The sequence below is a fragment of the Branchiostoma lanceolatum genome, chromosome 2, assembly GCF_035083965.1.
Source record: "Branchiostoma lanceolatum isolate klBraLanc5 chromosome 2, klBraLanc5.hap2, whole genome shotgun sequence".
Taxonomy (NCBI): Eukaryota; Metazoa; Chordata; class Leptocardii; order Amphioxiformes; family Branchiostomatidae; genus Branchiostoma; species Branchiostoma lanceolatum.
This window is the reverse complement of record NC_089723.1, coordinates 21,998,364-22,020,692: the sequence shown is the minus strand read 5'-3', so window position 1 is coordinate 22,020,692 and position 22,329 is coordinate 21,998,364. Positions and strand designations below refer to the sequence as shown.

The following is a 22,329-nucleotide window of genomic DNA, read 5'->3' as shown; positions in this document are numbered from 1 at the left end:
GAAACAGGCCAGCAGAAGGCCTTGCCTAGAAGTGTAAATAAACAGATGGTGTACATAAATAAACAAATGGGGCAGTCTCACTACAATTCAAACAGATGTGTGGGTCCGGTTTTATTTTAAGTGTTCAGTTTCTGCATTTTTTTCAAACACACGGTTGGAGACATAACCGAAAGGGAACAAAATAGAAAGCCTTACAAAACACCTAAAAACATGTGAATAACCAGCCGGACCAACTCCTCTGCTCAGAGAGTACACTGCTAGGTATTACCTAGCACCGTATGGAAAAGTAACATGTACTATGTCTTGCAAAATGTGTACGATATGGAATAAAGATTTATTCTATTCATATATATTGACTGTACCATCTAATTATAACTTTAAATTTTTTTGATGACCAGTTATAACATATATCAGCACACTATACACATATACTAGTCCTGTACCACCAAATGAGTTTTATCCCTATCTAGACTGGACTCATCCCCCCCCCCCCATCATAACTTTCAAACGGTATGGTGTATGATCAAGTTTGCAGGGGTTGATAAGCATGTAAATATTAATCACTCTCCACAATAAGCCTTGATTATTTGGCGAAGATAATGTGTTCGTGGATCTCTTGTTCTAATTGGTTTGCATAATAATAATTTGATCATATCAATAATCACGATCTGCATACGAAAAAAACATGACGATCCGTCAACCACTTCTTGATTAATTCTATTCTCTTTCAAATTTTTCAGTTTTAAAAAAAGCCGGGGGGGGGGGTGCTCTACATCTACACCAATTCCTCTTGGCCCAAAGAGCTATCTACCACTCAAAAATCACGACAAGGGCATATCCAGAACACCAGATATCAAAGCCGACAGTTCCGCAGCAGTATCTTAATACGTCACTAGGGCCCCCCTATCTTTAGTAGTTTCTTGGTCTCATCACCTACATGCCAAATATTAAACAATCCATCCAGACCTTCTTGAGTCATGCTGTTTACACACACATGTACACAGGCTACAAAAAAATACAAAAAAAAACAAACATAACCTTCTTGACGTTATAACACAAGTTTCTACATCCATCTTACGGCGCTTCAATAGAGACCACTTAATGTATCTTTGACACTTGTTTTTGAAGATGACTCTATTCATCGTAACTTACCTCTACTGTGATGTCATGCGCGTTCGGTGTGTTGATCCTACGATACAAAAAAATACCACAGTCAGCCAGGTTTTATCCACCATACTTTTTGCTGCTGCCTAAGCTTGCCATCTCATCAATTGGAATACAACATCCATTCAAATCTAGGCATAGAGTATCTAAGTGTTTAACCCTATCCAGACTAGGGGGGGGGGGCTAAAAGTTTCCGCGTCAACTTTGACATCGTATTACTGCCAAACGATGTATGCAAGGACTACCATGGTGACTTTTCCTTAAAAAAAATTGGCAGCAATTTTGTTATAATGGTTTAAAGTTTATCATTTTTCATGTTGCCCTGGCGACGGGTTTCTGACAGGCATTTTATGCAAAAATCACTAATTTTTTTGAAAAAAAAGATATTTCTCAGGTTTTCTTGCACAACTACACTAGTTTTCATACATGTATAACATCATATGTAATTAGATGTAACTTTCATGATTTAATATTCATAATTTATGCTAATTTGATGACGTTATCAGTCAAAATCCAAGATGGCGGACTATATCACTATTTAAGGTATCAGCAGGCTTTTTCGCCATTAAAAACGTCAATACCTGACATTTTCTTTACCAGAAAAATTAAAATGAACATTTCTAGTCTATTTCAGTGTCGTTTGGAGTCATAAAGGATTTTCAAAAATTTCAAAATGCCCGATCCAAGATGCCGGATCCGTCATATTGCCGTCAACGTACTTACCATTAACGTCGTATGCCTTTGCATACCTTAAATCGAATGATACAAACTGTTTTGTTTAAAACCTTTAGATATGACGGGAATTCACTACTTAGCCAATAAAATCACATCGATGACGTCGTAATTACGACATATAACGTCATAACGTCACCAAAATTACAGGAATTTATAAGACTTGACGTGACCATCACTCCCTGCAAATATGTCGATGATACATCATACCGTTCGGAAATTATGACGGGGGGGGGGGCGAATGAGCAAGCCCCAATTAAGTCCCAATTAGCATTATTTGCACTTCATTACTTACATCTCTGTCCAAGCTACCTGCATACTGAATACGGAAATCTAAAATTCCTCTGTTCAGTTATTCTCCTTAGAAGATTTTCACAATAACGCCCATGCAGTTCCAGAACAAGCTGCCAGGGGCCCAAACATTAACCACCTCTTCATTACATCACAAGCTATCTGACACAAACAATCAAGACCAGAGGTCAAAAGATAGAAAAAGTTCTGCTGCAGTACCAAGGTCACTTACCAGGGGGCCCAAAATAGACCTTGAATTTTGGCTTCTCAACACCCGCCCATATACCGAATATCATCGTAATTCCATCATATCAAGAGGTACTTGAGTTATGCTGCTTACAGTAGTCCGGAAACACACACAGACACACCCAAAACTACATCTCTAAATGTTTACAAAAATTTACACAAGTTTACAAAAGTTTACAAATGTTTACAAAAGTTTACACAAGTTTACAAAAGTTTACGAATGTTAACGAAAGTTCAAAATGTTTACAAAAGTTTACAACTGTTTACACAAGTTTACAAAAGTTTACAAATGTTTACAAAAGTTTACAAAAGTTTACAAATGTTAACGAAAGTTTACAAAAGTTTACACAAGTATACAAAAGTTTACAAATGTTTACAAAAGTTTACAAAAGTTTACAAAAGTTTACAAATGTTTACAAAAGTTTAAAAAAGTTAACATAAGTTTACAAAAGTTTACAAATGTTTACAAAAGTTTACGAAAGTTTACAAAAGTTTACAAAAGTTTACAAATGTTTACAAAAGTTGACAAAAGTTTACAAAAGTTTACAAAAGTTTACAAAAGTTTACAAATGTTTACAAAAGTTTACAAAAGTTTACAAATGTTTACAAAAGTTTACAAATGTTTACAAATGTTTACAAAAGTTTACAAAAGTTTACAAATGTTTACAACTGTTAACAACTGTTTACAAATGTTTACAAATGATGACAGGTCACCATTAATTGCATTGGATTCCTGAATTGCGCTGTGAAGTACAGCAAAATACCGTGCTATACAGCAACTATACAGTAAAATATCATAGTACAGTTAAAATTTTATGGTGACAATTTCAAGCGATTCGGTCTTCTGTCGGCGTGCACGTATATGTAAATTCTGCAGTTGGTGCACCATGCATTTCTTGGTGCCAACTTCACAACATGGTTGACAAACAGATGACAAACAGACAAAAAGACACGCTCAAAACTATATCTCCATTTTTCCTGGAGATAATGAGAATCGACGTTTGGATGTGAGTTTGCGACCTCCATCAGGAGAGTTCTGACTGGCTCACTTTGCACTATAGCTAGTGAACCAGTCAGCATATTGCCCTGATGAAGATGACAGACGGTTATCGAAACGTTTTATCTCTTGTTAGATATGTGGTTGTGAATAAAGAACTTTGCCATTCAGTCATTCACCAACCCGATGAAAATATTCGCAACAAATCCTTGTCTACGTATGCCACCAGCTTCTGAATCTTGTCAAATATCAGTAAATAGGTTATGTATAATTTCTCATTTCTTCTCACCGGAGTTTGACGTCTCTCTTGCGGATCTGTTCTATCCGTGGGTCTGCCTCAGACCTCCAGTCGGTGATGGGAGACATGAACTCCTTTAAGGAAGCGTCGTCCACAAGGAAACGGATCTCGCTCGGAGGTCGCTCCAAGTTTATCCGGATGCTGCCCACGGTGTTGTCGAAATCTTTGATCAGGAGGGAGTCGTTAGAGCTGTACCACATCTTAAGGGTAATAACATGTTGCTCTTCTAGCCTTGTTGATAATAATAATACTATTGTTACATATGATAAGACTAAGTTATCTCCAAATGTCTGGCGCCCTTTAAGAGCGAGCTTAATAGTATATTTTACGCCCGTTTTACAAGAATTCCCAGAATTGCACAGGAATGTATGGAATCCGTCCGCCCGCCTGTCACTCTATACCTTCTTTAGCACGGTCTGGCATCCCAGCACGCAGGTCGATGACAGATGACCTACTTAAGTGGTTTCCGATTTCGTACTGGTGGGAGTGTGTCAGGGAGTTCTCAGGGTACCGAATCTAGTATTCTAGCTTTGAAAAGGGTTTTCAACCTACCCCAGTTGATCTATTATCTCAAGAACGTGCTGAACATCATGCCTCCCACCAACAAAACCTCTGTTGACTCAAAAAACTTGGCAGAGGCCTCTCTGATTTCTAAGTACGATTTGAACAAATATTATGGCAGAACTATAAGTGCTACGTTGATACTTTCCTTACATGACAGTAAGATCAACCCAGACACCTTCGCTATAACAATAATTTTTAATCGCCACACTTTTTCCAATTGTGACCGTAGCATAGTAAGGCTACCTCTCGAATGTCTATCTCCAGTTCATAAATGAAGAAGAAAAATCATTCATTGACAATAGCACTAGGTCATGGTCTACCAAAGCAAATGTTTATTCTTCAGAAGCCTCTTGAATTCATGATTTATTCGTACAAGTTTGACTTAAACAAATGTTCACACGTTGCATGCTACGATTAAAATGATGATATATGCTAATGATGTAATACGACGTCACACAGCTTTACGTCATCCGATTCAAGTACTTCCTCTCTAGCTGGACTTGATTTCCATCGTGACTTCACGCCTCACCTGACTGCTGACCTCACGTTTGACGTTTTGGTTGGGCTTCGCTGAAGAGCCTGTATAGTGGAAATCATTCAAACAAGAAAATTGCAAGAAATGAGTGTTTACAATATGAATAGCGATGGGCGTTTACGATGGCGATATAGATTCTATTTTCTGAGCATAAGTCTTTTCAGATTCTATAAGATCCAAATATGTCAACATTAGCCCATATTGAGATTGAATATTCATGTGATAAAGGTCATTGTTATTACGAAAATAACCCCACCTCAACTCCTCCCCTTCCAGCAGCTTCCTGTAGGCCGCTATCTCCACGTCCAGCGCCATCTTGATGTTCATGAGCTCCTGGTACTCCACGGTGTGCTGCGTCATCTCCAGCTTCATCTTCTCGATCTGCTGCTCCAGCTCGCCGATCGCCAGCTTGTACTCCTCAATCTCCTTCAGACGGCGGGCCTCTGTCTCCGCGATGTTCGTCTCCAGGGACCCGGTCTAGTAAAGAAGACACAGAATTTTTTTTACTTTCTCTCTGATTTCATACTACAGTGGACTGAAAACACAATAAACACACAAACACAAAAAAGGTTCGTTTTTAATCTATGAAATTCGCTGATCGATCTGTCAAATAGCTCTGTTGCAGGGAGGTCGCCGCCCGAGTGGAATGTTGCTGAAATGCTACGGTCAACGTGCCTGTAGAGGGTGTAGCCCCGGCCGGGCGTCGAAGTCACAAATGTGTCCCGGTGGACTACGAAAACTGGGAGGTACCTCTCGGTGATCCCATGATAAGCTTCGGCGTCTATTTGTCAACGGGTCACGGGCTTATTTGAACTCCGAGTTAAAATCAACCCGGAGCTCGGCCGTGCCAAAAATAGCCCGGTAGTCACAGAGTGGACCCAGTGGCCACGCCCGAAATTGCACATAAACAAACTGTTAACTACCCATTGGGGCCCCTTTGCCCAATTGTGACCGTAGCATAACCAAGGTAAGGCGATGACCCAACCTTGTTCTTGAGTGCCTCTGTCTCGGTGACGATAGACTGAAGCATCCTCTTCAGGTTGGTCAGCTCGGACCGGGCGGAGACCAGAGCCTCGTTATCCAGCTCCCGCTGCTGGGCCAACTCGCTGAACTGGAAAAAAAGAAAACAATACCAACGTTAGACTTGCTTTGTTTTGTTTTGAAATATTTGTTATGAGTTATGACTGAATATTGGACTAAAGGCATTTTTCCTACCGTTCAAGAGGACGAGAATCATAACTCGTCTGGCTATATGCATTATACACAACAATGTTCATGCAACTCGAATATTACGTCAGTATTTAGCCAGAGTCCTGGCCCCAGAGCTATTTGCAACATAATCTGTTTATAGAAAAAGAAAACAGATAGTGTAAGATAACAATGTTGACAAATAAGTAGTATACAAGGAAGTATATTTACAATTGTACTTTGGAATAGTGCCAATAATTAGGATATTGCTTAATATATGTGAGGTACGGTATAACATATCTTTTTTTCTCACTTTTCATGGTCCTACGGCGTCAATTCGTCACCAGGTCCTGGGGTAATATTCTAACTACGAGTTAAATACATCTGAGGACCCAGACATGCGCCAAAATAGCCCGATAGCCGCAGGGTGTCCAACGGGGCTAGCTAGGGGTCACGCCCGAAAGTAAAAAAGAAAAAAAAAACTCCGAAAACTCCCCGGTGGGGACCCTTTTTCTGATTGTGATCACAGTATTGGTAATGGTCTCACCTTGAGCTTGTACTTGGCCTCGGCCTCCTCCCTGTTGGCCCGTCCCATGATCTCGTATTGCATGCGGATCTCACGCAGAGTCTCGCTCAGGTCAGGTCCAGTGATGATCGGAGCCTCGGTCTCAACAATGGCCACGGTCTGGTTCAACTGGTACTGCACCTTACGCGTCTCCTGTAATGGTGCAAAACTTACATGGTAAGGATATTTGATTATCGTTGTGAGTGTATAGCAGTATGTATGGTATTGTATGAATACAATACATTGTTATAATAGAGATATGTCTACAGCCGAAATGTATCGCCAGTTGATGCCCGCGGATTCGGAAATTAATTGATTGAGTGTACAGTCTGTCTAAGTTCAGTGCAACTTAAACGTTTAAGTAACAAAGCCTTCGATGGATGTTTGTTCTTTCTTTCTTGTGTATTCAAAAGTCGTATCATTATTCGATACATGTGTCTTCTATCTACAGCGTCAAGCTTGAGTTCAAAAAATTCCATAATCCTTAACTGTTTATCTGGAGCACAAATACAATTCCGGGATGGTTCTAACGTGACGAAGACATGAATAGCAAAGTCTTTTTATTCAAAACCACATATTTAACAAGAGCCGTCTGCCATCTTCATCAAGGTAATTCTGACTTGTTCACTGTGCACTGAAGTAAGTGTTACTGCTAACAATGCAGTCCCAAACGTAACGTATTGTCACATACATAGTCAGGGCACAGTGAACCAGTCAGAATTGCCCCAAAGAAGATGACAGACGATCATCGAAACGTCGGCTCTTGATGAATATGTGGCTGTAAATACAGATCTTTGCTATACAGTCATTAACCAACCTGATGAAGTTATTCACGGTGACAAGGACATGCTCACCTCATCATAGACCCTCTTGAGGAACTCAATCTCCTCCTGCGCGGTGGTCAGCTTGTTTTCCACTCCAACACGCTCCACAGTCGCCGCATCTACCTCCTGGAAAACAGATTGCAGAACCTCTTATCTCTTTGAACAACTGTTTGCATGTACCTAGCATACCATTACAATATGTACAGTACACAGTGAACGAAGAAATGCTTCCGGAAGATTCTATGCCGGGAGCCATCTAAAATACTGACGTACAATACAGATCTAGAGTTAAACGAACATCGGTCCGTAAGACCATATATAACACCTCCTCACCACAGTAAAGAAAAGAAAACTGAAGTGGTACGATCGGTATGAGCCAAAACGAGCAAGGAAGCGTCCAGGGAGGAAAAAGATAGGTAGGCGACGAGGGATAATATCAAAGAACTGACAGGCATGAAACTACTTGAAACACTAAGATGAACAGAAAACCGAGAAGGGAGGAGAAAACTGGTTGCCAGATCTTCTGTGGTACCCCAACGGTCAAATAGTTAGACTAGTGACTAAATGGGATGAGAAATTAGAAGAACAAAATAGGTATAAAAGATCGCATTAAACAGTTGAATATATCCATAGCATATCAGCAATATGGAGATTTAGCGGAAAGAGAAGACACACCGTTTTGACCGTTGCCAGTTCTGTCCGCATGGCCTCAGTCGTGGCAGTCTCGGTCTCGCACCTGACGAGTAGTCACATCGATAAATGTTCATTTCAACGTCAATTTGCTCTAGCCCTAATAACCTCATTTTGAGTCTGAAACTGTCATGGTCAGTTAAAACGATCAGTACATTCTAGTTTCTGGTCAAAAGCTATGTTCAATAATATTCGTAAACCTACGGTATGGAGTGAAACATGAAAGAGGAAACTGTGGACTTACTTGGCCTGCCACTCCTGAGTCCGTGCCTGCCAGCTGGCGCTCTCGGAGTCCAGCTGAGCCTTCTCCTGAGTCAGCTGGTCCACCAGCGCCCTCAGCTCCGTCAGCTCCGTCTCGTACAGCTCCGCGATGTCGGTCTCCTCCCGCGCCTCCTGGATCCTGATCTGGGTCGTCAGCTTGGTGTTCCGCTCCTGCAGGGAGCGCACCTTCTCGATGTAGTTGGCGAAGCGGTCGTTCAGGACCACCAGCTCTCTCTTCTCACTGCTGCGGGTCGCCCTGGCGTCAGCGAGGGTCTGCAGCGCTCCTTCGGTCGGGATGGCGGGGGCGACAACGGGCTTTGCACCGCCAACGCCCGCTCGTGCTGCTTTGCTAGCCATGGCGTTTCCTTAGATCTTCGACCTTGTCTTGATTTTGAAACTGGCGTCTGAGCACGACCCTCGAGGCGTTGTCAGTACCGGTGCTAGAGCATCTACCCGGTACACAGCTTCTTTACACAGTTTTAACTTTAATCACATAGTCACTTGCTGTCAATCTCTTTGGCTCACGATGCTTGCCATTGGTTAACAACGCTGTTCCAGATTATAGAAACACCAGATAGTTTACTGGGTTCAACCAAGTTTACAGAGGACATATCAGGCCCCAATGTGTCAACACGTCACAGGTTCGCGACCTTTCGTTCCCACCCTATGGCTTCATATAGAAAGTTATGCGTGAACTGCTGATGAGCTGAAGAGTATGTAGGGCAATCAAATGTTTGAGGGAAAACGTGCTTGTATCTTGTTAGTGGAAAAGATGTGCTCTGAATCGTTTTGTTACTATACCCGAACCTTCGTCCTTCAATAACGGGATTTATTGGTAATTTATCTACATGCATTAGATTAGGTCGTCATTTCATTTGTAAACGTACCTAGAGTACGGTTTCATCAAAATAGAATGCGATGAGTAGAAATATTGCAGGTCTTTAGTATTTAGGGCAACTAAATATTTGATATGATTCAAGGCGACACCCTTTTAACACTCGTGAATGTACAAAGTTCCTTTTTCTCAAAAGAAGAGGAAAAGTCAAATGTTCATCTTCGTTGCACAAAGGTGCCAAACGTGGCTTTGCGAGCTGGGATAGGAGGTACAGGCGAATGGGAAATGGACTGGTAATATGTTCTTTGGCCTACATGTATTTTAATGATCTCTTATGCTGTAGGAAGAGGGAAGCAAGAAGTTCAAGGCAACAGTCCACCTCGGTGCTAAGCAGAGGTCATCCGCGTGTTAATGTCTAAGAAAAATGTCATTAGTCCGTCTTGGCGAAATGGTATGTCCATATAAGGCATTAGTTTGTGACGTCCTTTGCCCTCCGTGTGTGCTGTCACGTATGGATTAGCTGATGTGCCTGGTTGGACATGGACGAAGTGATTGACAGCTGATGCTTACGTAGTTGATCTTAAAATACAATCCGAGAAAAAAAGGGCGTCTGCAGAGTGATATCCCTGGCAGAAGTTTTCAGTAAAAGGCAGCAGTGCGACAAAACCTCTTCCTTGGTGGCCTTACACTATCAACAAAAGATAAGAAGAAGCTACGGTCGAATCAAGTCAAACCAAAATGCCCGTCGTAACGACTCAACCGAAAACGAGCGAGGCGATTCGTAGCTCTGTGAGATCCTCTCTGGCCGACAGAGGCGAAGCCGAATCGTTCAAGGCAAGAACACGGTCCATCAGAGCGGGCAATGTCATCACTTCGCTGGGAGGGGCGGGCGGCGCGCTGCAGACCATGGCCGGCGCCCGCAAGGCCCGGTCCCAAGAGAAGGAGGAACTGTCCTCCCTGAACAACCGCTTCGCCTCCTACATCCAGAATATGCGCTCCCTCCAACAACGCAACTCCGCCCTGGAGGCGCAGGTTCTGAAGCTACAGGCGACTGAGACGACGGCACACACGAAGGCGCTGTACGAGAAGGAGACCAAAGACCTGCGGAAGCTGGTCGACGAGCTGTCCGAAGACAAGGCCAAAATGGTGCTGGAGAGGAACAAATGGAGGGATCAGGCTGAGGAATATAAGAAAAAGTAAGATTGTTTTGGCACAAGCTCCGATTTATTCAGTAAGGCCTGTCTTGTAAGCGTAACATTTCCATGGAAGAAAAGAAATGTGGCTAGTGCTGGGTGTAAGAAACGCTCACTACCTGAGTGTACAGTTGGCAAGAGAAGGTGTCGAGTAGTTGAAATGATTGTTTCCATCTGTGTTATCAACTATATACTGAATGTTTGCTGACTGTTTGTTGCTACACAGGTGGGAGGACGAGGCGGCCTGGCACGCCGAGCTTAATACTGAGGTTGCAAAGCTCAATAAAGTAAGTCCTATGCTAACATGTCAGGTCGATACCCAATAAAATCATGGATCTGATTCTTGTGCTTACCATGTTTGGAATGTCTTACTGTACAATATTCCTCCTGTTTATCTGCAAAGCATAGATAGGAAGGAGTTATCTACTTGACATTGTTTTCTTCCTCTAGGACCTGTACGCTGTTACACTGATACGTGTGGACCTCCAGAATAAGCTTGCTACTATGCAGGAAGAGATCAATTTCATGGTGACGGTTCACAAGCAGGTAACGTTACGTGTCAATTTTACAATATTGGTGTTAGTATTGCTTCAGGCCACGGAGTGACAACATGCGTCATTCATTCATTGCTTATTATAGTTATACTACTTACACTTAGCTACGTTCCACTAGGCCGGCGACCTCATTGCGACCTCGCCGCGACCGATCGAGCGAGTTGACGAATTTATTGTGTATAAAAGGGATCTTTTTACGCTTTGTGTGTTTTGTTGTCTTTTCAGCCATACTTTTACATTATGCATAATACTCCAGTTAAAAAGGCAAAAGTAACACAAATCCATATAAGGGTACAGCGAGGTCGAAGCGCGTTCGCCGTCCGGTAAAATGGGGGCCTAACCGGGTAGAACAATGAGCTATCTATGCCTTGGAAATGTCATAAATCTGGATATTCCCATGAGTTCCTAATTGTGAATTGCAGGAACTGAAACAACTTCAAGACCAGTTGAACCAGAGCCTGTCCATTGTCGCAGTGGAGCAGACCCAGGAAGCTGGACCTGACGTCATCGCCGAGCTGTATGACCTGCGGCAGATCTACGAAAACTTCTGCCGGGACACTCAGGAGGAAGCAGAGGCCAAGTACAAGGAGAAGGTGAAACACAAAAAATTGCTTGCTGTGTTGCCTTGCATCGGGATCTTTGACATTTGTTTTGATGGCTATGTTATGTTTGCTGTGATAAAGCCAAGAGAATTTCTGGTCAGAAACAAACAAAAAAACTGGCAGTTTTGTAACAAAATGTAGCAGGTTTGTCAGTATTGATTCAAAGAATGGAAGTATAAAATGAAGGCATGCCGTAGAAGCAGTGGGTTAACGTTGTTATCCACTGTTTTTAGGGCACGGTTGGAAGGCAAAGCCCGACGCTCTCCTTTCATCGATTTTTGCCTCCTCAACTGGAGTATGGCACCCATTTTTACACCTGGGTAGAAATTGGAAAGTCGTATTACGTGACAAACACCTTAACCGCTACGCCAACACGACGTCATTGAAATGAAAGTATACCAGCAGTGAATGTCCATTACTAGCAACTGACTTGAGGTACAATCTTCCTGTTTGTGTTTCCTCACAGTTCACCGAGCTTGAGCTCGAACGGGAGCGGGACAGCAAGACGATGCTGGCCGCCAGGGGTGAACTCATCACCTCCCGTAAGGAGTTGTCTGAGCTGCGAGGCCAGCTCAACACCGTCATGACCAGCACTGAGACCCTGCAAAGCCAGGTGAAGTTTCTCTCTAGCAGAGCTTGATTGTGAAGGTTGTGACATTCTTATGATGCACCCTGTTTGTGTCCAAACTCCCCAACAACCATCTCCTTCACCAATTCAGTGATAGCTGAACTTAGGGGCACGGGGAAGGACTTTGAGTCTCCGACAGGTTGTTGAGGTGTTCGGACAGGAAAGCGGGGCATATAATAAGAAAGTCAAAATCTTCCCTGCAACAACCTCTTCTTGGATAGAACAAGACTTTGGAAGGAATTTAAGGTTTTGTGGAGCAGGGAATCTTTAATCAAGACGTAATGAGAAGTTGATAACCCAAAACTGTACATAAAGTGAAAGAGAAACAATTCTCAAGGACATCAAAGTCTTTTACGTTGTAGACGTAGTTGATTAAATAAAACATGACTTAGCTTTGACTTCTATTCGCAGAGCTCGTCATCTTCATCTACCGGTGTCCAACAAATAACGATGACCACCCAGAGGGGAATATTCTAATACTGTACATGCTGCAGACCAATGTAACTCGCACACAACGAGAAGGTCAGTAAAACTATGAATGTATGTCAGTGTGCCTAGGCAACCCGCACCAACGTCCCTTTTTTTTGTGGTACAAATAGATACACGCTAGCTGGCCATGGATGAAAACAGCAGTTTTTCTACATGTTCATATTACTCCCTAAATAGCTGTACAACGCCATAAGCTTGATTCAACGTAATGTGTTAATAAATGCCCAGGAAACTGACGCTAACATCGTCCCAATCTTGCAGTGAGCACCTTTTAAATTAATAAAGAATGACTAAAGGAAATGTTGTTTACACCTATAGCATCGACGATACAATATATGTTATACCCCAAACTATTTGGTCCAGAACCTCAACAATCAGAGTCACATATCTCTATCACATCTCATTGTTTGAACTGTCTAATTCACCTACTTGCTTATTGCCTCGCAGGTCATCCTCGGATCATTGAACCTTTAAGCATAACCGGAGCAGTAGGATGTCTACATTGTGTGCTGAATCCAACAACTGTGACAGATGTTGAACATCAAAGCATTGCCAATGCTAATCGAACGACAATTCATTATTAGGCAACTCGACCGTCTCATTGCGAACCTCCTTGTCTTCGCCATGATCGGTCATAAGAAAAGCAGAAGCAAGTATCAAAAGTAACAAAGATACGTAAATCAAGCATTTTATTCGCAGCTTCACTGGCTTACAAGCATTGCACGAACAGACTTTAAATGTTGAGATATGTAATGGATTTACCAACTTGTGTAGTTAAAGATATTTAGTTCTGACAAATGTCGGTCGTACAATGTGCATTTTTGGGTTTACTAAATTAGCCAGTCAACCGACATGGATAATCAGTATCTCCAGAGACCGGTATTCAACTGAAAAGATAACGAGTATGGAATTGCAACTCTGTCACAATATACTTCGACTATTTTGTATGTTATCTTGTGCATGTCATTGTGCGATTGCTTTGTAAATTGAAGAATAAAAACATTGAAAACGTTACAGCTGCGATCACTTGAATTCTAGATGATTTCTTGATAATTACATGATAAGAGCCAGACAAAACTGTTCCTGCATATTGAAAAGTATGACTATATTCAACAATAAAATTTGAATTCAAAATAGACCGATCCAGTCGAACACCATATCGAACGAATAGAAGACCCATAGAGCCCCCTGACCTCCGTCAAAAACAGCGTTGGTGGGGCAGAAATGGCACGTGTAAAGCAGGGTACGTATATCTGGGACAGGCTTTCAACTGTATTGGTTGAATGCATGCTCAGAACAAAAACGAATTTAAAAAGAAAATAGATCGGGCACTCAAGGAGAAGAAACTTGTACTACATGCTGACTACTACAAAGTCCGCTAGCGCAGAGTTTCGTCTCTTCAGTTACTGGTGTGTGAAACTGGCTAACTTGAAAGTGAACAGGGAAGTAAAAGGATGCATTTTAATTCTTAGTTACTAAATACCATGCAGCTGTTATGCATGCAGTCAATACAGTGGGAACCCTGTCACAGATATATGAACCCTGTTTTACACGTGCATCGGCTGCTTGTCAGAAACTGGGCGCTGATGCCCACCGACAAGGGAAAGCTATGCGGCGCATACTGCTTTAACATTGACCGAAAACATTACGCTCTCACCGCAACTACATCTACTCCCTCCTTAAACAACTCTACCCGGTGGATACAGCCTTCAACAAAGAATACATAGCATTATTATTTGGCCCGCTCTGAAAGGGTTTCAGTGCCACAAAAGCTAAACCGAAGTCAGTGGCATTATTTTCAAACTAGCCGCGGCGGCCATGTTTGGTCCGTCAAACCCTGTTTTTGACGGAGGTGTTCGAATCGAACAGGGGGCGTGGCTTTGGGATCGGTCTATTGGAACATTGATGTATTTTTAGACGATTAGACGTTTTTAGACAAACAGAAAACATGTTTTCCATCATGTGTTAACTAAGCGTATGGTAAGCTATATGACGACAAACTTTACTTCATTTATCTATTTCACCAGTAGATACACTGATCAGGTCCCTTGACCTGTTATTTTCAGGTGTCCATGGATACATACACAGATAGGTTACATTATCAATTAGAATGTAACAGGTTAAAACTCAGCACCAGTGCTAATGCTTACAAAGTCAGAGTAGATGTTGTTGATATACGTTATGTTTTATGTTGAAAGCGTTTCATAAGCAAAGGATCAAGAGCCTAATATTATAATAAAACATACCAAGAACGAAGGTATTCATTTCGTCTTTAACAAGTGAACGTCTTTAAAAAATATAGTATTAAGTGAACTACTATTATGTGCGTTGTAGGGTTCAAACTGCATACAGAAGACATCTAAGTATGTCCTTCATCAACCGTTTATGCTAGGGTCACATTTCAAATCCGGGGCCCGGCCGGGTAGTCTTTGGGAGCGAAAAGTATGATATTAAAGACAACAAAAACACAAAACGTACTCAAAATCATCTAAGAGCATAGCGTGTGCAAATTTATTGACATACACTTTGATTTTGCGTTTCCGCAAACAGCCCGACCGGGCCCCGGTTAGGAAATGTGACCCTACCATAACTCAGTGTATGATTTCAGACATCTTGACTAATTATCTGATGCCATACCGGTCGTATGCTATGGTCACAAACCGACCGGGCAGTTTGCGGGAACGAAAAGTATGATTACCCGAAACGTTTAAGAATGGTAATTAGCATAATCTATGACTATTTATCGATGTATACCTTTTCTCGTTTCCGCAAAAAGCCCGGCCGGGTCCCGGTTGTAAATGTAATCATATCATTACTTCTGGACATCTTTGAGGCCTTTAGGAATTTGAAGATAACACCAAGGTATGATAATCAAGAAGGACAGCGGCCAGAAACATTATAATGAAATCATGTTACGTTTTACGTCAGTTACTGAAGTGTTCAGACATTGTCTGAAGGTATGTTCTGAACCGCTGCTTTTGGGCGCACAGTCTTCAAGTCAGTAAAAACAATTACTGTTACAGTATATCATTTTGTATCTACTGAGTCGGGCAAGTGTTAACCGGCAGTCACATGGATATGACTAATGCAATGTCTAAAAGTAAATTTATAACAATTTCGCAACTATCGATTTGGAAAGAGCATTTGGTTGCGTGAAAACTGCGACAGATTCACTGACACCGTCATTCCCTATGCGCCTTGCTCTTGGCAACTTTTTAAAAATTTGAAGCTTGGTGTGCAAGTGTGCACAGCAATCTAGCAATTTAAGTGGTCCGAGTGTATTATTGATACATTACGTACATGTGATTCTTAAGATTCCCAGGCATCGTGTCAAATTCAACACTGTGTCCACATCAAACATTTACCTGCCCTACATACTATGATACTGGCACTTCAAAGACCGTAAATTTCCCCACGTTTCCTTCCGTTGAGGCGTTGTACAGGATTTTGCAGAATTTTGTCTAAGGCCACAGCAAGTAATTTTTATGGATGACATCAGCGCGCTCATTAATTTTCGCCTGATTTCGAAATAAAAAACAAGAAATTTCATTGCCCTCCGACGGTGGTCAACATGCCAAAAATTGGCAAATATGTAGTAAACGTTGACACTCTAAGGTGTTTCATTGCATATGAATACCCAGTGTAGTTCCTGCCCATGATGGTATGACAAGCTGTTTTCTGCATTTGTTCTAGTTAATTGACCTGTATACACATCTTCAAGAACAGTTTAATGTTGACAGTCTAAGGTGTTTCGTTGCATATGAATACCCAGTGTAGTTCCTGACCATGATGGTATAATAACAAGCTGTTTTCTACATTTTTTCTAGCAAGGACATTATATAAATAATGGGGGGGGGGGGGGTTCTAGTTAATTGAGCTGTATACACAAGGTGTTTCATCGCATATGAATACCCAGTGTAATTGCTTCAGATGATGGTACAACAAGCTCTTTTCTGCATTTGTTGTAGTTAGTCTATTGAGATGATGTATACATATCTACAAGGACATGTCTACTGTTGAATCAAGGGGGTTTTATATTATATATGAAACCTCATTGGTTGAATACAGGAATAAAAGACCTGTTGGTCATGATATCATATGTCGTCGCCTTAATTCTTGTTTAACAAGATTTATGATCTCGAAATTTGAAAATATTGGAATCTTGTTTTTTTTGCCCGCCTTGTTTTTTTTTCGCCCTATCTCATTAATTTTGGAGTCTGCGGAGGATGTCATCCATAAAATTTACTTGCTGTGGCCTAAGACATAAATCAGAGATTCAAAATACACAACGGAGATAAATATGAACGAATAAGGTTTGATCCAGCGTAAAAAGTTTGCGCAGAATCTCCACAGTGGTATGGAAACTACATCAAACATTTGATTACCCCAAATAACAGAACTTATATGTCAACATTGTGCCCTCTACATTGCATTTGTTTCATACTGCGAACCCAACCCTTTGATACCCCTCATACTCCATTTACGGATAACGATATTTAAACATTACGAATCCTAAACATCTATTCAGTACTTTTATGAAGGTAAGGCATCCAGGAACGAATGATAAAAAAAATTTTGATCAAAGAGAAAGGATGCTGTACGGATCCGGACACATGAAGCGTCTGGTATTTCTCAGATAACGTGTCCAGTGGCATATATTGAATTGAAACGTAACATAAATTTAACATTTGGTACAATAACACACTACTTTACCTTCGTTTTCCAGTTACTCGTATCATCCTTCCTACAAAGTATAAAAAATACGTCCGTACAGCAATGAACGCCTACAGTACCCCGGAATTACTTATTATGTCAAGGTCTTAAAGTGCCGTGCTGTAGAGGATTGCAACTCTCTGATTCCTAAGACATGACCTCCTTAATTTCCCCAAGCCTCGGAGGCCAGAGGTAAAGGTTCATGGAGAGGTTACAGCCATAAATGCATTCTAAATTCATCGTAGACGTGGGTACATCTTTTTCAAATCTCAAAGTTCATAAATAGAAGGCTGTCTTCATCCTTTACATTGGCTATTTGATTGCCCCACATATTTGGGTTCCGGAATGCCCCGCACATCGTCCTAGTCAGCTCTTGACCGGACATCATTAGTCAATGACATCTGTCTGCATTTTAGGCCATTTCTGGTGGCTTCTTCAACACTTATATGCACAGGGACCCTCCCGCATCACTGTACACAACACATCACCAATGAAACGCCTTCTTGACTCAATGATTGACAGAGGGTGGTTACACTGATGAACTTAAACAAATATGGACGACTCAAAGGCTTAAACACCCGCTGGCCGGTATAGCTCAGAACCCACCGTCTACGGCTCTCTAGTAAGACCGTCCAGGTTCTGACAGCCAGTTCTCCTCCAGGCCTGTTCGAAGCTCACACCAGGAAAGCATGGCCGCTCAGGTGTCACGAAAGACCGTTGTAACCACTTCCGAAGGCGCGCTACAAACTCTCAGCGACGCCAGGATGACCCGCGCCAGCGAGAAGAAAGAGCTCGGCATCCTCAACGACCGCTTCGCTACCTACATCGACAGGGTGCGAGCCCTGAACGAGAGCAACGCCACCCTGGAGATTCAGCTGCAGGCCGCCCAGGTCAAAGCCGCCCCCGTCGACAAGGCAAAGTTCGAAGAGATGCTGAAGGAGCTGCGGACTAAGGTGGACGAGCTGTCGAAGGAGAAGGCCCAGGTGGAGGTGGAGAGGAACAGCTGGCAGACACAGGCGGAGGAGTGGCAGGGAAAGTACGTTATATCATTACTTTCAAATTCATTACTTTCAATTAACTACGCATTTCTTGGCATTTCAAGGTTTCAACAAATTGTTCCTTTATTTCTTCATCGCATTGGTTGGTATGACGTTGGTTGGTTGGTTGGTTGGTTGGTCGGTTGGTTGGTTGGTTGGTTGGTTGGTTGGTTGGTTGGTTGGTTGGTTGGTTGGCTTGCTAATCGGTGGGTCGGTCGGTCTGTTGGTCAGTCGGTCGGTTATTAACGTTACTAAGCATGGTCCACGTGTTTTGTTATAGGTGCGAGGACCAGATATCAGTGCGCTCAGAGCTGAAGGCTGACATTGAGAAGCACAAGATGGTAAGCTTCTTCCCCTTACTACGTCAGATTTGTCTAATCCTTGATTACTTAATTGGAATATTATGCAACGTAGAAGTATGACTGAAAAGACAACAAAACGCACAAAGCGTAAAAAGTTCGATTTAAAAAAAAAAAATGAAATTCGTTGAGCGCTGAGGTCGCATAGAGCGCGCGGCGAGAGCGCCGTTCTCGAGGAATGGGGTATAAAGAACATTCTACTTTACCACCTTAAAAAAATAAATCCATACTTTTTTAGGAACTTGAAATCATCACAGCGGCGCGTGCGGGCTTTGAGAGCAGGCTGGCGGTCGCACAGGAAGAGATTGAGTTTGTGAGGAAGACTCACTCGGAGGTAAGCTAGTCTGTCTGTATGTAATTTAGTTGCAAGTAAAGCCATATATTGACTCGATTATATGGATGCCATCCTCCGGCAACCCCAAAACTCATGACGCGAGTGTGTGAATAAAAAAGTTTAGCAAAAAAAGTTGTATTCATTCATCATTAAAACTGGTCAGGAAGATTGAACAAATGACTAAACACACAGAGTATGGTATACCATACAATAGATTTTCTGTTCTTTCACATCTTGTTTTTTTTTTTAAATTTGGAATTGACTTTGTCTTTCTACGACATTAGTATCATTTCCTGATTATTTTTTGCAATTTACGGGCACAAGATCGGTGAAATGATAAGATTGTAACCCGGAACTTCATGGACTCTGGGCCCAACACCCTGCCGTTACGCCACACGAACGCTTTATGAATATGGGCACATTTTACAGGAGATGACAGTTCTGCAGGAAGAGTTGGCTCTGACTGTGACTAAGATAGAGTCTCAGCAGACGGTGATGACTGGACCAGATCTCAGCGACACCCTGAAGGAGATCCGTGAACAGTACGAGACGATCGGACAGGCGAACAAGCAAGATGCCGAAGCCAAGTACAAGGAGAAGGTAAGAAAATATGGGGCTAATCCAGAACGCTTGTGCTTAAGAAATATCCTCTTTTCAGGAGACAGCTTTGTAGTTGTAGAAATACCAAGAAGATCTGAAAAACGACGCTGGGAGTAGCGTGTAGACATGCAAAGGTTTAGGTAGGGCAAGTCGTAATCTAATGTGCAACATTCATGCAGTATGACCAGCCACAAAGCGGACCTACGAAGCTAATGTCTTATGTCCAAGGCCAGTTACACAAGGCAAATGATGCCGGAATCAGTGTTTGATAATATAATGAAGTCTTCAACCCGTATTCTGAAATGGCCAATGTTTATACTAGTTTTTACCATATATAACCATATGATAGTATATGATTAGCTTCACCAATGGAACTAATGATATGTGATTACTTGTCTTTGCTGCTATATGTGACAGTTTGCGGAGATAGCCCTGCTACGTGAGAAAGACAGCGAGGCTCTAGCAGCCGCCAGGACAGAAGTGGCTGAATTCCAAAAGAAGCTCAGCACCATAAGGGCCGAGTCCGAGGCTATCAGGAGCAAGGTGAGTGTGTGATGCTGTCAACATAAGTGTTGTGAGGTAGCCTGTGGACTTTTCAACATTTTTTTGGACATAAACAGTCATACTTCCTTCTACAAGACCTCTGATCTCCGAACACACGTGGGCACAAACTATTTCTGTTGTGTATTTAGTATATCTATAAAAGTGATCAAATGTCTCAACCATGTTTAAACTGGATTATAAGACTGATAATATTGTATTCAAACGAGTGATGTGTAAATTACCATTAGTTATATATTTCTGCCTGTCTCTAAACTATTGACTCTCCAATATCTGCTTTTCTGCCTAAGAGTTAGTGTTATGTTCTGTATCATTTACCAATATATTATGTTGTATTCCTGACAGAACGGTGCTTTAGAAGACAGCCTAAAGCTGACAGAGACCTGTATGCTGAAGGAGGTTGAAGGATACAGGCAGTCCATCGGGAAACGGGAGGCGCAGATCGAGAAGATGAAGCTGGAGATGGCCCAGAATCTCACCAACTACCAGGAGCTGATGAACGTCAAACTGGCGCTGGACATTGAAATAGCAGCTTACAGGAAGCTGTTGGAAGGGGAGGAGATGAGGTAAACAGGCAACTTTATGAGGCCACAACAAGTAATTTTCATGGATGACATCAACTTCAAATTGAATCCTAAAACAGAAAAGGATGGCGAGGAAAACATATGGCGAAAAAGAAGGTGGCCAAATTAGACACCATAATCACTGTAAAAAGAATTGAATAGACAAATATGGTATAACAACCAACAGGTCTTTTATTCCTGTATTCAATAAAGTGAAACTTCTAGAATTACAATTACAATTAAGGCTACAACACGACATATTTCCCATTTTGGAAAGACATATTGACCATCTCTGAATGGGATTCTTTTTCAAAATCAGGCGAAAATTGATGAGCGCGCTGATACCATCCATATACTTGCTGTGACCTGATGCTTGATACATTTATTTTCTGTGGAATAGACAAGCCCCAAAGCTCTGCCTAACCATGTCAAAACATAACATGCAAATTGAAGTAAAACTGTTACTTCCAGTTGCTTCAAGCTGAAAAAACGTTAACCAACAACTCTCTTATTGCTGCCTACATGAAACTGTAAGAGAAAAAAAAACCATAGCACTCGTGGCTGTACATTTGTACCAATATTCCATTTGTTTTTATTTTCTTTATCTTGACTTCTTATCTGCACGTAGTTCATATCTCTGCTTCGATTGGTAATTTGTCGACCGATTTTAATGGGGGGGGGGGGGGGGTGGTTGTGCAGATAAAAAAAAGTGTATGATTTTAACCTTTTCACCAAAAACTGACATACGCAAAGAATGACCTGACCAAAGCAACTTTGCTCGTGAGTGTCACAGTGAACTTTAGTACGAGAAATCAGTCTACAATTAACCACTTATAATGTTTATTTCTCTTGATTTGTCCCACAGGTTGTTTGGACAAGCCCAGATTCCCCAGCCGGACCAGGCGGCACAGCAGGCACAGCAGGCACCTGGAAACGACGGCATGTGAGAATGTTACGACGCAAAAGATGATTTCATAGCAAGCTTCTGATATAGTCCCGTGGTATTAAAATCATAGATCTTCATTTTACGTTTTTCTGTCAACAGTGCATGTTTAGACGGATGCCAGTGTTAATCCAGTACAATAGAGACTGAAGCAAAAACTACTCGATCACGATAAAAAGAAGACAACGTGCTTTTGAGTGTAGTTGCTTATACACTACAATAATACTTTGTTTGACTCGCCCACAAACTGTTGAATTTTGAAGTAAAACAGTCAAACAAGTAAAGTATTAGACTTATCTCCAAGCAGATATATATCGATGATGCTTAGTTTTGCGCGTTTTTACTTCAAGTGGTTATGAGAAGCGGCTGGGTAAACAAACAACTACGGGGTGAATGATAGACGTGCCACGTGTATGTCACGTTAGCACATCTCGGCACTCTCGCTCTGACACTTATGTAGTATTTGTAATTGATTTCAGCTAATATAAAAGCAACGAACGTAATAAAATAAATAAAATTGAACTGAATGTCTGAATGGTCCATCATTCGTGTTAGCTTTCACA

The 22,329-nt window shown here is 41.8% G+C and overlaps 3 protein-coding genes across 3 annotated transcripts in view; 1 reads left to right on the top strand and 2 right to left on the bottom strand.

Moving 5' to 3' along the window:
* The window catches only part of LOC136426916 (anti-sigma-I factor RsgI6-like), a 48,075-nt gene extending 44,147 nt beyond the window's left edge, over positions 1–3,928 (bottom strand). Inside the window, exons 1-2 of the mRNA XM_066415635.1 lie at positions 3,720–3,928; positions 1,153–1,189 (exon numbers count right to left, since the gene is read on the bottom strand). Of these exons, the coding sequence (XP_066271732.1) occupies positions 1,153–1,189; positions 3,720–3,928 (246 nt within the window). The remainder of the gene's footprint in view (positions 1–1,152; positions 1,190–3,719) is intronic.
* A 673-nt stretch (positions 3,929–4,601) lies between these two features.
* Positions 4,602–8,828, bottom strand: LOC136427937 (non-neuronal cytoplasmic intermediate filament protein-like). The gene is made up of 7 exons (XM_066417169.1): positions 8,339–8,828; positions 8,080–8,140; positions 7,435–7,530; positions 6,563–6,733; positions 5,813–5,938; positions 5,084–5,304; positions 4,602–4,871 (listed from the first exon to the last, which is right to left on the bottom strand). The coding sequence occupies exons 1-7, from the start codon at positions 8,710–8,712 to the stop codon at positions 4,835–4,837; spliced, it is 1,086 nt and encodes a 361-aa protein (XP_066273266.1). The 5' UTR covers positions 8,713–8,828; the 3' UTR covers positions 4,602–4,834.
* Positions 8,829–9,860: 1,032 nt separating this feature from the next.
* Positions 9,861–22,293, top strand: LOC136426914 (vimentin beta-like). The gene is made up of 13 exons (XM_066415634.1): positions 9,861–10,386; positions 10,610–10,670; positions 10,834–10,929; positions 11,360–11,530; positions 12,006–12,147; positions 12,579–12,689; positions 17,997–18,405; positions 18,687–18,747; positions 19,004–19,099; positions 19,529–19,699; positions 20,117–20,242; positions 20,606–20,826; positions 21,689–22,293. The coding sequence occupies exons 1-13, from the start codon at positions 9,929–9,931 to the stop codon at positions 21,768–21,770; spliced, it is 2,205 nt and encodes a 734-aa protein (XP_066271731.1). The 5' UTR covers positions 9,861–9,928; the 3' UTR covers positions 21,771–22,293.
* Positions 22,294–22,329: the final 36 nt, after the last annotated feature.

What these genes read in the sequence shown, in the direction of transcription:
- LOC136427937 (XM_066417169.1), bottom strand. Translation starts at nt 8,712, where the DNA reads ATGGCTAGCAAAGCAGCACGAGCGGGCGTTGGCGGTGCAAAGCCCGTT. An exon ending in CAGAGGCACTCAAGAACAAG is followed by an intron (nt 5,305 to 5,812) that starts GTTGGGTCATCG and finishes CTTCTTTACTAG; the next exon opens with ACCGGGTCCCTGGAGACGAA. An exon ending in CTGGAAGGGGAGGAGTTGAG is followed by an intron (nt 4,872 to 5,083) that starts GTGGGGTTATTT and finishes TCCACTATACAG; the next exon opens with GCTCTTCAGCGAAGCCCAAC.
- LOC136426914 (XM_066415634.1), top strand. Translation starts at nt 9,929, where the DNA reads ATGCCCGTCGTAACGACTCAACCGAAAACGAGCGAGGCGATTCGTAGC. An exon ending in GCTGAGGAATATAAGAAAAA is followed by an intron (nt 10,387 to 10,609) that starts GTAAGATTGTTT and finishes GTTGCTACACAG; the next exon opens with GTGGGAGGACGAGGCGGCCT. An exon ending in TTGGAAGGGGAGGAGATGAG is followed by an intron (nt 20,827 to 21,688) that starts GTAAACAGGCAA and finishes TTTGTCCCACAG; the next exon opens with GTTGTTTGGACAAGCCCAGA.